General features: G+C 39.3%; 1 protein-coding gene across 4 annotated transcripts in view; it reads right to left on the reverse strand.

Annotated features, from left to right (window-relative positions):
- The window catches only part of birc6 (baculoviral IAP repeat containing 6), a 210,306-nt gene that overhangs the window by 143,196 nt on the left and 54,246 nt on the right, over positions 1 to 12,864 (reverse strand). For all 4 annotated transcript variants that reach the window (XM_062058987.1, XM_062058986.1, XM_062058988.1 and 1 more), the window contains exons 11-16: positions 12,237 to 12,386; positions 11,433 to 11,658; positions 6,831 to 6,991; positions 6,402 to 6,533; positions 5,332 to 5,463; positions 5,090 to 5,256 (exon numbers count right to left, since the gene is read on the reverse strand). In XM_062058987.1, the coding sequence (XP_061914971.1) occupies positions 5,090 to 5,256; positions 5,332 to 5,463; positions 6,402 to 6,533; positions 6,831 to 6,991; positions 11,433 to 11,658; positions 12,237 to 12,386 (968 nt within the window). The remainder of the gene's footprint in view (positions 1 to 5,089; positions 5,257 to 5,331; positions 5,464 to 6,401; positions 6,534 to 6,830; positions 6,992 to 11,432; positions 11,659 to 12,236; positions 12,387 to 12,864) is intronic.

A 12,864-nucleotide genomic window follows, 5' to 3' on the forward strand; every position in this document is an offset into this window, starting at 1 on the left:
ATAGACTTTACTTATCCCACAATAGGTCATGTTCCACAGCAGGAACTTTTACAGGAACTTTCCATTAAATAAAGTACCCCCCTGTTGTTCAACCAAAAACTACCTGAGTGGATTTATAGTTGCAGTGGAACTATTTTTTAGTTCCTAGTAATGAATGGGACTTTCGGATGTACCCCAGGAACGTTAGAGGGGCGGGGTGTGCTGTCGAACGCTGATTACTTGAACACAGTTGGGGTGTTTCTAAAACTTTGAATTCGAGTCAACTCAGGACATTCAATTGATCGCAACTGGACTGCTCGGTTTGTCTTGGAAGAAGTTACGCCGCTCATCAGAGTAGGCTTCATGAGTTTGTGCTCAGAGACTTAGATTGGTCAGATCTCGTCCAGCGGCTGGTGCCAAAACCCCAAATATTTATACCCCAAAAAAACAGTAGGATGTGCCTAGGCAATGATGGTTTCGCCCTATCGTAGTAAGAAAAACAACTGTTTTGATGCAAACGAGCAATCCTAACTCTCACAGCCAACAACAGTCCTGACCTGGATGAATGAGAACCTTCATAGACGAGATTCGTAATCGAGGTTTCAGCCGCCATTACACTATGTGAGGACAACTTGTTTATTTCTTATTTCTCGTGTTTCTATTACATCATACTTGACAACGGAGAGAAAGAAGAATGAAAGGAACTTTTGACTTGCAGGAACTTTAGTGTAGCATTTATGTGCTGAAGAACTCTGATACAGTGTTTTACACAGCTGTAGTTTTTAAACAAGTATGCAGTTTAATACGGTTTATTCATTTTCACAAACTTAAATTCAATAAAGCTACGAGAAGTGGACGAACTCTCATACTGATTTGAACTCAACTGTGCCATTTTATGTTTGTTGTTTTTACAGAGGAATAAAAAGCATTCAGCCTGAATACCAAAAGTGTAAAACCGAAGTAGATAAACAACCCAATCATAACCTCAAATCACTCCTTTCAACACTTAAAAAGCAATGCAATAAATTAAGAAATAATGCAAACAACCTGACTAAATCCCTAAAAAAAAATTACATTAACGACAAAATAGAGGAAAACACAATAAGCCACGTGAGCTCTGGAAAATCCTCAACAACCAGCTTCCTGGCTGCAGCCAGAAACTTAAAACCAGGCTCACTAACATCAACATCAAGGAGGGTGACTCCCTCATTACAGACAAAATGGAGGTAGTAAGCAGACTTAACACCTTTTTCACCAGCATAGCCACAACTCTAGTCAACAAGCTGTCCCACCACTCTGGTCGCTTTGGTGTAGAACACATTAAAGCCTTCTACAGAAAGCTAGGAGTATCCAGCGATTTCAAATTAGAAATGGCCTCAGCTGACGAGGTGCTTAAAAAATTGAGCGCGCTCCACCTAAACAAGGCCACCGGCCTTGACAATATCCCCTCCAGATTCCTCAGGGACTCTGCCACCACCATTGCCCCAATCATCACATACATAAAAAGATTTCAAGAAAGCAAGAGTAACTCCCCTCTTTAAAAAAGGAAGAAAATTGGAACCTGGCAACTACCGACCTGTTTCTATTCTCAGTTCCATTTCGAAAGTAATGGAAAAAATAGTTTATGAACAGGTCGATAGTTACCTTGCCACTAATGAACTCATGTACAAATTCCAATCTGGCTTCAGAACTAACCACTCCACTGACAAACGCCTTCTCTATCTGACCGACCACATCAAACATGAGGTGGACGCGGGCAAATACTGCGGCATGGTCATGCTGGACCTTCAGAAGGCCTTTGACACCGTTAACCACGCTATACTGTTGGATAAGCTCAGAGCAATCAGATTTGATAAAACCTCATCGAGCTGGATGCAATCTTACTTGGAGGGGAGGAAACAGGTGGTAGAGGTGAACGGCAACGTGCCCCCCCCCCTCAGTAAGCTGGGGAGTCCCCCAAGGCAGTATATTAGGGCCTTTACTGTTCCTAATATACATAAATGATATATCATCAGGATGCGACTGTGAATTGTTCTTGTTTGCGGATGACTCGGCCCTGCTGGTATCTGGCAAGGACAAGTCACAGGTGGAGAAAATCCTCAGTGCTGGACTCTGTACAATTTGCACCTGGCTCGCTGACAACAAGCTATCCATACACTTGGGTAAAACGAAATCCATCCTATTTGGGTCCCACATCAACCTTAAAGGGAAACTTCGGTTTTTTTCAACCTGGGCCCTGTTTTCATAATTTTTTCTGTATATGTGAGTGCTGGATAAAACATTTTTTGAGGTCGCGCCAGTATTGAGCAGGGCAGGCAGCCTCCAGCCCAGCTAACGCTCGTACACAGGGCAACTGGCTCTCGTCAAAATTCGGCCTATAAACATGCATTTTTTTCACACTGACAGGCTCAGATAGTTACAATGAGTGTCCGACAACATACTAGAAAGGAGAAATTAACGTATGTCTCTACCTTTAGCTGGAGATCGCTGTTTGTTGTGAGCTGTGTCCAAATCTCACCACGCTACAAATCTCGTTCCGAAATCTCGCGATAACTCGCGACAAAACACCGGTGGAAAAACAGTTACCTGACTGAGGTGAAGAGAGATGACTGAAGTGATTTTCTGTTGGAAAATAACAGTCTTCGGTAATCCAACAGAAAATCACTTCAGTCATCTCTCTTCACCTCAGTCAGGTAACTGTTTTTCCACCGGTGTTTTGTCGCGAGTTATCGCGAGATTTCGGAACGAGATTTGTAGCGTGGTGAGATTTGGACACAGCTCACAACAAACAGCGATCTCCAGCTAAAGGTAGAGACATACGTTAATTTCTCCTTTCTAGTATGTTGTCGGACACTCATTGTAACTATCTGAGCCTGTCAGTGTGAAAAAAATGCATGTTTATAGGCCGAATTTTGACGAGAGCCAGTTGCCCTGTGTACGAGCGTTAGCTGGGCTGGAGGCTGCCTGCCCTGCTCAATACTGGCGCGACCTCAAAAAATGTTTTATCCAGCACTCACATATACAGAAAAAATTATGAAAACAGGGCCCAGGTTGAAAAAAACCGAAGTTTCCCTTTAAGAAAGTCAGTGACTTCAATATAAAAGTGGGTGACATTGTTATCACCGGGAAAGATGAGGTCACCTACCTAGGTTCCATTCTAGAGGCTAATCTTTCCTGTGATAAAATGGCAACCAAGGTAATTAAAAAGGTCAACCAACGAACGAGATTTCTCTATAGAATCTCCTCTCTGGTCAACAAAAGCACCATAACGATTCTAGCGGGAACTCTCATTCAACCCTTTTTCGATTACGCTTGCACCTCCAAAACCCTCAAATCTAGACTCCAAACATCCCAGAACAAGCTAGTCAGATTACTTCTAGACCTCCACCCCAGATCCCACCTCACTCCTACCCACTTCTCCAAAGTGGGCTGGCTCAGGGTGGAGAACAGAGTAAAACAACTTGCACTGAGCCTAGTCTATAAAATCCGCTACACCTCCCTGATACCGAAGTACATGTCAAACTACTTCCTTAATGTAAATGACCGCCATAACCACAACACCAGGGGGAGCTCCACTAACCGCGTTAAACCCAGATTACCAAAATAACAAAGGTCTTAACTCATTCTCCTTCTATGCCACATCAATATGGAATGCACTCCCAACAGGTGTAAAAGAAATGGCATCTCTATCCTCCTTCAAAACCGCACTAAAAGAACACCTCCAGGCAACTTCAACCGTAAACTAACAAACTTCCTTTCATATCCTACCTCACCGGATTGTAAATAATCAAATGTAAATAATTAAATGTAAATAATCAAATGTAGATACTTATCCTTATTCTTATGCTCTCTGATCTCTATCTCTAGGTCCACTACTTGCTGTACATATCCTACCAAGTCAGTCCTACACTGTTGCACTGCTCCAATGTCAAGTTCTCTGATGATGCAATTGTTGATGACTGAAGTGTTGATATCAACCAAACCTAACCCCCCCCCTTCCACACCCCGGATTGTAAATAATGTAAATAATTCAATGTATATACTCTGATGTTTATCTTGTGTGATGACTGTATTATGATGATAGTATATATCTGTATCATGAATCAATTTAAGAGGACCCCGACTTAAACAAGTTGAAAAACTTATTCGGGTGTTACCATTTAGTGGTCAATTGTACTGCACTGTGAAATCTACTAATAAAAGTTTCAATCAATCAATCAAAGACTTTAAAGCATCAAGGCAAGCTAGTCACTGGGACTGCGACCTCGTAGGTTGAAGAGAAATGTGAAATGAAAGATGAGTGGAGTGAAGGCGAATTAAATCCAAAATTTACTATTTACGTTGTTACATGCTGTAAAAGTATTCAGTGAAACGCCATTTGTGTAGTTATTAACATCAACCCGAGTGAAGCGGATGCTAATGCTAACAGGCTGACGCTAATACTGAATCGGTATGTTGTCGGCGTGAGATAAACACTGACATTTCATCTTTATATATTGTTATTTACAGCTGAAATGGACCATACAGAATCGCCTGAACATCATGAATTCATCATTTACTGAGGGAACGACTTTCTGACTTTTGGTCATTGTGGACCTTACTTTTTAGGTAAAATCCGGTACACTTTGTTTTAAATCATATATCTTATACTTTGATATCGTTTTATATATTATTGCTTTGTATTTCATTAAAAAATATACTTTAGTCAGATAAATATGACCTACTATTGTCTGCTTATTTACATGGTACAAGTGTAGAAATATACTGTACCACTCATCCATACTGTCATCAGCCTGATTTCTATAAACTACCCTGAACTGTGAAATGCGGTGGAAACACAAACCATACACTTATACAGGAACCTTCAGTTCCAGGAACTTAACATTCCAGATCTTTTGGTGGAAAAAGGCCAAAAGGGGAAACTATGTGGTTACAATGCAGAATTGTCTGTACAGTTACAAAAGTACACAAAACAAACAAGTAGTATTAAATAATACATAATGCGCACTAAGTATTGATAAATAATAAAACCAAAAACACTTACTTAACACCCATATACACTGTGGAGGCTTCTATATAAAAATATAAATGTGGATGAACAAATCAGTACCTTGGAGGCCTGAGCCCTTTGCAGCAGAGTGGACAGTGAATGAGATTTGGAGCACTGCGGCTTGGCACTGGGCATTCTCACCATGGGTCTAGGGTTGTCTTCCATGTTCTTGTCACTCACTGCCTTGATGTGAACGAGGAAGGAGCGGTACTTTCCACCCGACATACCTACCAGACAGAGGCAGAAACAAGACTAAGGAACGCAGACCCACCTCCTTAATGGCTAAAAATGCCTTTTACTACCTTTGACCAACTTTGGGCTGGTGAGGCTTAGCATGCCTCGATGACCAGAGAGGTCCAACCCACTGGCAAGCCACACTGGTCCACACAGGATGTCCTCCTTGTGCTCTTCCAAAAATGGACACAACATGGAGCCTACAACAAACGCATTGGAAAATGTACAAGGCCCAAAGTTCACTTCTAATTTCAGATATGCTTGCAAACTAGTTCTAATAACATAACACCAGTACAGCAGTGCACTTATCCTGAGAGACATAGGACACAGGTAGAGATGAATCAGTCTACACACTCTATAGATGTTGAGAAATGAAATTACAATGTATTTGAAAATTGTTGCAGTTACCTCTAATCAAACAAGATACTATAATTCCGTTCCGTATAGTTATTCAGATCTACGATCGGAATAAAACTGGACTCACTGGTGACGGTGGCAGAGAAGAGGACTGTGGAAAAACTAGTGAGCATCCTGGATGATGCCAGTCACCCTCTGCATACCGTTGTCAGTAGCCAGAGGAGCCTGTTCAGTGCTAGACTGCTTCATCCCAAGTGCAGGACTAATAGACTCAAAAACTTCTTTGTCCCACACGCCATTAGACTGTACAACTCCTCTCTGGGGGGAAGGAAGGGTACTCGGATGACAGGGGATGCAAAACAATAACAGTGCAATACTTTTTCATAACATAGTCACTACTGTCTAGTTTCCCTTGTTATATTCTTATTTTACTGTTATATTTTTATTCTCATTGTTGCTTTTAATTTGTATTCTTATTGTAATATTTTTCTATTTTGTTTCCATTTATACCCCCATTATTTACTTTTTTCTTTTTAAATTCGATCTCAACTCCATACACTGCTGCTGGAATTTAAATTTTCCTGAGGGAACTCTCCTGAAGGAATCAATAAAGTACTATCTATCTATCTATCTATCTATCTATCTATCTATCTATCTATCTATAATTGTTAAGTACAAATAAATGCTTTGACCACTCACTACAGAATGATGGACATAAGCTTCATACAGAAGTTAAACAATTGCATTGTCGTTCAGGTGACAACATTAATTTATTGCAGACCTGAAGCTTCTTCAGTGTCCATAAATTGGATGTCCTCTGCAAAGTCCTGCATGGAAGGCCGACCATTCTTCTCCCCGTTGGCATGGAGGACATTGGACAGGGGGAATGTGATCTGTCTGTCTACTGCTGTTTCTGTCAAACAAATGTCATTTGTTGAAATCTGACGGGTGTGAACAAAGCCAAAAAGAGCATTATGAAGTGTTTTATTTTGTTTTAGTGAGCTATGGTTCATCTTTGAAGGAGGAACAAACTAACGTTTTGGTAAACACTAGCTTAATGTTAGAAAGAGCACTTATTTTCCATTGCAGTGAGGTACTGTGCATTCAACTCTTAACATATAAACAAAAGAACATGCAGGTGAGAAAATATCAAGTGCAGCAGAGATAGAGCTTATGATAATAAAAACACATCTGAAATTAACGTCTTTACCATGAACTTTGCCCAGGCCAGGGGCTTTATTCTTCAATAAAGTGATCTGGATCTGAGGAATGTTGACAATGTTGGCATTTAGGACAAACTTGAAGTCCACATGGCCCACCATGCAGGCCTTGGGCAGCACCAGTTCAAAGACATGCTCATCCCAGCTGGAACTGCACAGAGAACACACACACATCAATAAGTCATGCTGACACGTTCAAACCATCTTTTCAAGGGGCAATTAGTAAAAATAGCCACAAATGAAGAGACAGAATGATAACACTATTATTATTGAAAAACATTTAGTTACGTAAATTAAACATTACATTTACCATAAAAACAGATGGCTTGATCCTGTACACAGGTTTAGTATCGATTGGCTGAAATTACTAAGAATTAAGGATGGTACCTTTTAAGTTTGAACCGATACGGTACCAATTACCGGTACCTAAGAATCTATAAAAGTTCTCAACCGTACCAATTTTTGGAAAATATAATATTTTTATAGAACATTTTGCCATTAGCGGATTATGATAGCTTTGTTGTCCAGTTGTCATATCTTGTTTATTTATTACATTTCTGAGTCTCATTTGCAAGCGCATGCAGTTGCAATTCCAAGACGTTAAATGGCAGTAGTGTATAGGCGATAGCATACCTGTGCAAAACATGGCCTGTTATGCTTTTCGATCCGCCCTGCTGAACGTTTAAAAATTATTTTTTCAAACCTTTAACATTGAAACATGGAGGCGTTTTGGGTGAAGAAGCGCGTGTTAAATGTACATTATAGAATGACAATGCACTTCCAATCAAATTTTACCCAAACATATTCCTGGACACATCATGCTCTGTCACTGATTAGAATATTAAGAGAAATTTCTTCTTGAGACTTCTGGTGTCCCTCGTAATCGCGCGTGACTAGGACATGAATTACAAAGCAAAAAGTCGCGAGTTCAAACCCAGGTTGCAGTTGAGGTAAATTAAAGTTTTTCAACTCATGTTTTAATGATGTTATAATAGGCCTCACGCCCTAACTTCAGCATAGTAATTACAAAAAGTGGATTGTTCATTGTTTTGCTCAAGGTGATATTTATATGGGGCTGTGATACCCACAATTTCTGCTTTTCAAAGCTCCTCTTGGACCACCATTTTTTTACCTCGTTATTTGTCAAATCTTGGTTACAGCCCTGCGCGCACATATATCATAGCGCTGCAACAATGACTGAATGTCTGACTGTTGCAACAAATTAGACATTGTCTAGCATCCAACATCAAACAACTCTTCCCTCAACCACGAGTCCATGACCATCATTGCTGTTCTGCAACGGGAAGCATACGAGACTCTGTGAACATTGCGCCCAAGTTCGGATTTTGTGTTGATTTATTATGAATACAAAAGTAAATATTGACATGTGCAAAGGCAGTAATATATGACAAAACAAGGCGGCAGCTAAAGAAGGACTTGCCTGTTTATCCCCTCTTTTATCACGCAGGAAAAACCCGCCAGAAGAGCAGCTGATTTTACTAATTCCGGTGATGACGTAAAAACCATGTGACTCACGTCCCATATGTGACCAGAAAAAAATATACTACGGTACTAAGACCATAGTGGAGGGTGCTGGAGCGACCCCAAAAGGGACAAGCGGTACAAAATGGATGGATGGGTGAACTAAGACCATAGTGGCCATAAACAGTTAGCTTCTACAGAAGGGGTGCCCAAAGTGCGGCACAAGGGCCATATGTGGCTCAATTGTCATTGGCCTTAGGCACATTACAAAAAACAAAAAAAAACAAAACACTAGCAAAAATTGGGAAAACAGCAAGAAGCACAATGATAAAAAGCCAAACAAACCTTTGTTCTAAAATAATTTATACATATACTGTGTATATATATATATATATATATATATATATATATATATATATATATATTTATTATGGTTGTACGGTATACCGGTAGTAGTATAGTACCGCAATACTAATGAATCATATTCGGTACTATAACGCCTCTAAAAAGTACCGGTACTTTAGTGACATCATGCACAAAAGTGCACTAATAGCTTGTTTTAAAATGTCTCTGACAATCTTGCACTTTTTGTTTTGAAATTACATTAATGTTTGTACCACTGCTTAATAACTGTTTAATAAACACGGTTTTGGTAAATTGACTTCCCTGTGATTTCCCTCTCTGCATGAAAGTTTAAAATGAGCATATATTAATGCAGTATGAACAAGAATGTTTTAATGTAGACACATAGAATCACCATACTGCTGTGATTATATGCATCAACTGTTAATTCAAGGCTAAGGCAAAAATATCGAGATATATATATCTTGTATCTTGACATGGCCTAAAAATATTGAGATATTAATAAAAGACCATATCGCCCAGCCCTAGCATGACAGCGGGTCGTTGTCACGTCGTGACATTGCTGGTTTTACGAGCAAAGGAGCATGTTTGGCAACGCACAATCACAGAGTACTTACAAGCAAACATTGTGTGTAGACAAAAAAGGGAGAATGGACGCATATTGGCTTAAAAACTAACGATAAAGGTGAAGCTATAACACCGAAACGCCCGCAGGAAGTGGTTCTTTAAGACATGGCTAGCTAGCTAGCAGCTAACGTCCAGCCACAGTCTGCAGTGTTTTAGCTATTTCTGAATCACTAATCCTGGTCTCCATGGCGACAAATAAAGTAAGTTTCTTACAAGTATCAACCCTGCAGGACGAGGAATAGCTAAACATGCTTCACTACACACCCACACACATGTAAACAAACGCCATGGGTGGATCTACACCTGACATTCACGGTAATGAAACCAAGTACAGGAGCGTATCTAGTCGATACTACTATAAATAAATGATAAATGGGTTATACTTGTATAGCGCTTTTCTACCTTCAAGGTACTCAAAGCGCTTTGACAGTATTTCCACATTCACCCATTCACACACACATTCACACACCGATGGCGGGAGCTGCCATGCAAGGCGCTAACCAGCAGCCATCAGGAGCAAAGGTGAAGTGTCTTGCCCAAGGACACAACGGACGTGACTAGGATGGTAGAAGGTGGGGATTGAACCCCAGTAACCAGCAACCCTCCGATTGCTGGCACGGCCACTCTACCAACTTCGCCACGCCGCCCCGGATTTCATTGATATTTTTTTAGCATCACAAAATCTTTTTTCGTTTAAAAAACATTTATATTATGTTTATAAACTCAGGAAATACGTCCCTGGACACATGAGGACTTAAATTATGACCATCCTGTAACTACTCGGTATCGGATCGATACCCACATTTGTGGTATCATCCAAAACTAATGTAAAGCATCCAAACAACAGAAGAATAAGTGATTATTACATTTTAACAGAAGTGTACATAGAACATGTTAAAGTAGAAGGTAAGCAGATATTAACAGTAAATGAACAAGTAAATTAATAATTCATTTTCTACCGCTTGTAGAATTATTATAGACAAAATAATAGAACGGAAAATGACAATATGTTACTGCATACGTCAGCAGCTCAATTAGGAGCCTTTGTTTGCTTACTTACTAATAAAAGAAAAGTTGTTTTGTATGTTCACTATTTGATTTAAGGACAAAATTGCAGTAAGAAACATATGTTTAATGTACCGTAAGATTTTTTTGGTTAAAATAAAGCCAATAATACCATTTTTTGTGGTCCCCTTTGCTTAGAAAAGTATCGAAATACATTTTGGTACCGGTACCAAAATATTGGTATCGGGACAACCCTGATATATATATGTAAGATTTTTTGTTAAAATAAAGCCAATAATGCCATTTTTGTGGTAGATTTTGCTTTGGTTTTTGGCTAAGACCAGGTATCTTGGGCTCGAAAAGGTTGGTGACCACTGTTCTAGATTATAAATCATGCCTATCATCTGGATATTAGGAAGATTTAGCCTTGAATCTAGAAGTTGTTCATCTGTGACATTCAATTCATGGAGACAAACACACACAATCAAAGACGGTGTCTGCAGGGAGACTTTTCCTTGTTAACCCTTCACGATTAAAACGGGAAGATAGTAAGATATTGTTTTATTATGTTTGTAGTTTGTATTCCTTGTTTAGCACTTAGCAATACTGCTACATGATGCTTAGCAGAGCTTCTAAAACTTGTATATCAAACTCCCTATATTCAGGATCAACAATATAAGGTTCTGGGTCATAATTTTTTACAAAGTAATCGTTGTTGGCTCTCACAAACTCTGCATGATTTGCATTGTTGTTGGTGATGAAGACATCTGTGGTTCCTACCTCTACGTCACGCGATCACGGGACTGGCTTCCTGATTACCTCTCAAAATGGCTCGGGAATCGCCAATATTTGATACTATTTTGATCATATCTATTAAATCGTAGAGCTCATAAGTCTTTCCGTGTCATAAGTCAGATATATATGACAATAGCTTCAATATAAAGGAAACTTGTTTTTCCACTCTCGTACTTTAAGTTGAATGTGCCAGTCTCGTTTTATGTTGCGCTCTACAATGTACTTAACATTCTCATTCCTCCAATATTGCACTGACTCGATGGCACCTGGACTGTGCAAATATTAAGCATGCAGGGGCAATAACTTGTTAACATTGTTACCTATCACTCTGAAGCTTCCAGGTGCGAGTGTGCTGGGCTGCATCTCCATGGTGCTGCTGGTGAAGGTGCTGTGGGTGGCGTCGCTGCTGCTGCTCCTGCTGTACTTCCACCCAGCATGGCGGAACCGTGGCTGAGAAGCGGGGCGTCAACGTTTCAAAGCGTGTCAACTCCACCAGGGACGTCAAGCTTTCTGTGGTCAACGGCTGGTCCACCAGGAGGTCTACTCCTGCACAACCAGCACAACATATGGAACATTAGATGTAATAATGAAGAAAATTAACAATGGAATAGTTCATAATTGTTTGATCCTCTGCTGATTTTGTAAGTTTAAACTGACAGACATGAAAAGGTTCATGATTATAAAAGTTTATTTTACCAGAGAGAATATATCAGCCACAAAACTCAAGAATAAATATTCAATAAAAAGAAGGGCTGTCAAATTATTGAAAATGTGAATCAGATTAATCAGTTTTCAAATTAATCTGATTAATCACCTCACCATTAACTTAGCTTTAGCATGATAGCTTCTTGCAAATAACGTTTTGTTTGACTGTGGCATAATTATTTTTGTAATAAAATCCATTATATTCATTCTTGCTTTCATCAGTTTTTTAACAGAGAGGTGTGGCTTCTCATGATGTGCATACATTAATGATCTCAAAACATTTAGCGTGATTAAATTAATTCGATACCTGAACAAAAGTTTTACATTCGTATTTGACGTAGTATAAAATAAGTATTAAGAAGTAAGTACTTTTTTCATTCACTGTATGTGACAAAGCAACAATCATCAAGTATTTCTACCTGTAATCCCTGGGCTTGAAGGATTGGAAGAAGGCCTGGTCCCCTCCAGCAACAGTTCAGCCCCTTTAGAAATGGGGCCATCAATGAACATGTCGCCATCATCGAGATCATCACACGCACCTCCAATTTGAAGGAAATGAAGTTCTCCACCTGCAGAGTTAAAAAAGTCAACACTCAAGGCTGCATTATCTGTATCGCCAGTAAAAACAGTTGTATTGGTGCACCCCTAATCCAAATCAAAATAAAGTTCCACATATCCATAGTCATTAAAATGTTAAGTAGTACTGAACCCTTCAATAGAAAGTCACTGAATATGAGCTAATGTTATTTGCATGAGATGACAAACAGTATTACACATTAAAACAAACAACAAAATACAGCTGTGGTGTCCTAGGAACATTTTGTAGCCGGCAGTAATTTTTTTTGTTGGGATTGTGGCATTAGAATAACAATGAATACAGCCTGCATAAAAACAATACAAAGGATGATTAGGGTCACCTGAAAAGAAAACTATTAAGTTTTCAAAAAAGGTGTAGATGCATTAGTAAATAAATCAATATAACAATAATAATCAAATAAATTACACATTAAACAACAAAATTAAAAACTTAGCTGTCTATTGTCTACA

Source organism: Entelurus aequoreus, linkage group LG09 (genome assembly GCF_033978785.1).
Source record: "Entelurus aequoreus isolate RoL-2023_Sb linkage group LG09, RoL_Eaeq_v1.1, whole genome shotgun sequence".
Lineage (NCBI taxonomy): Eukaryota > Metazoa > Chordata > Actinopteri > Syngnathiformes > Syngnathidae > Entelurus > Entelurus aequoreus.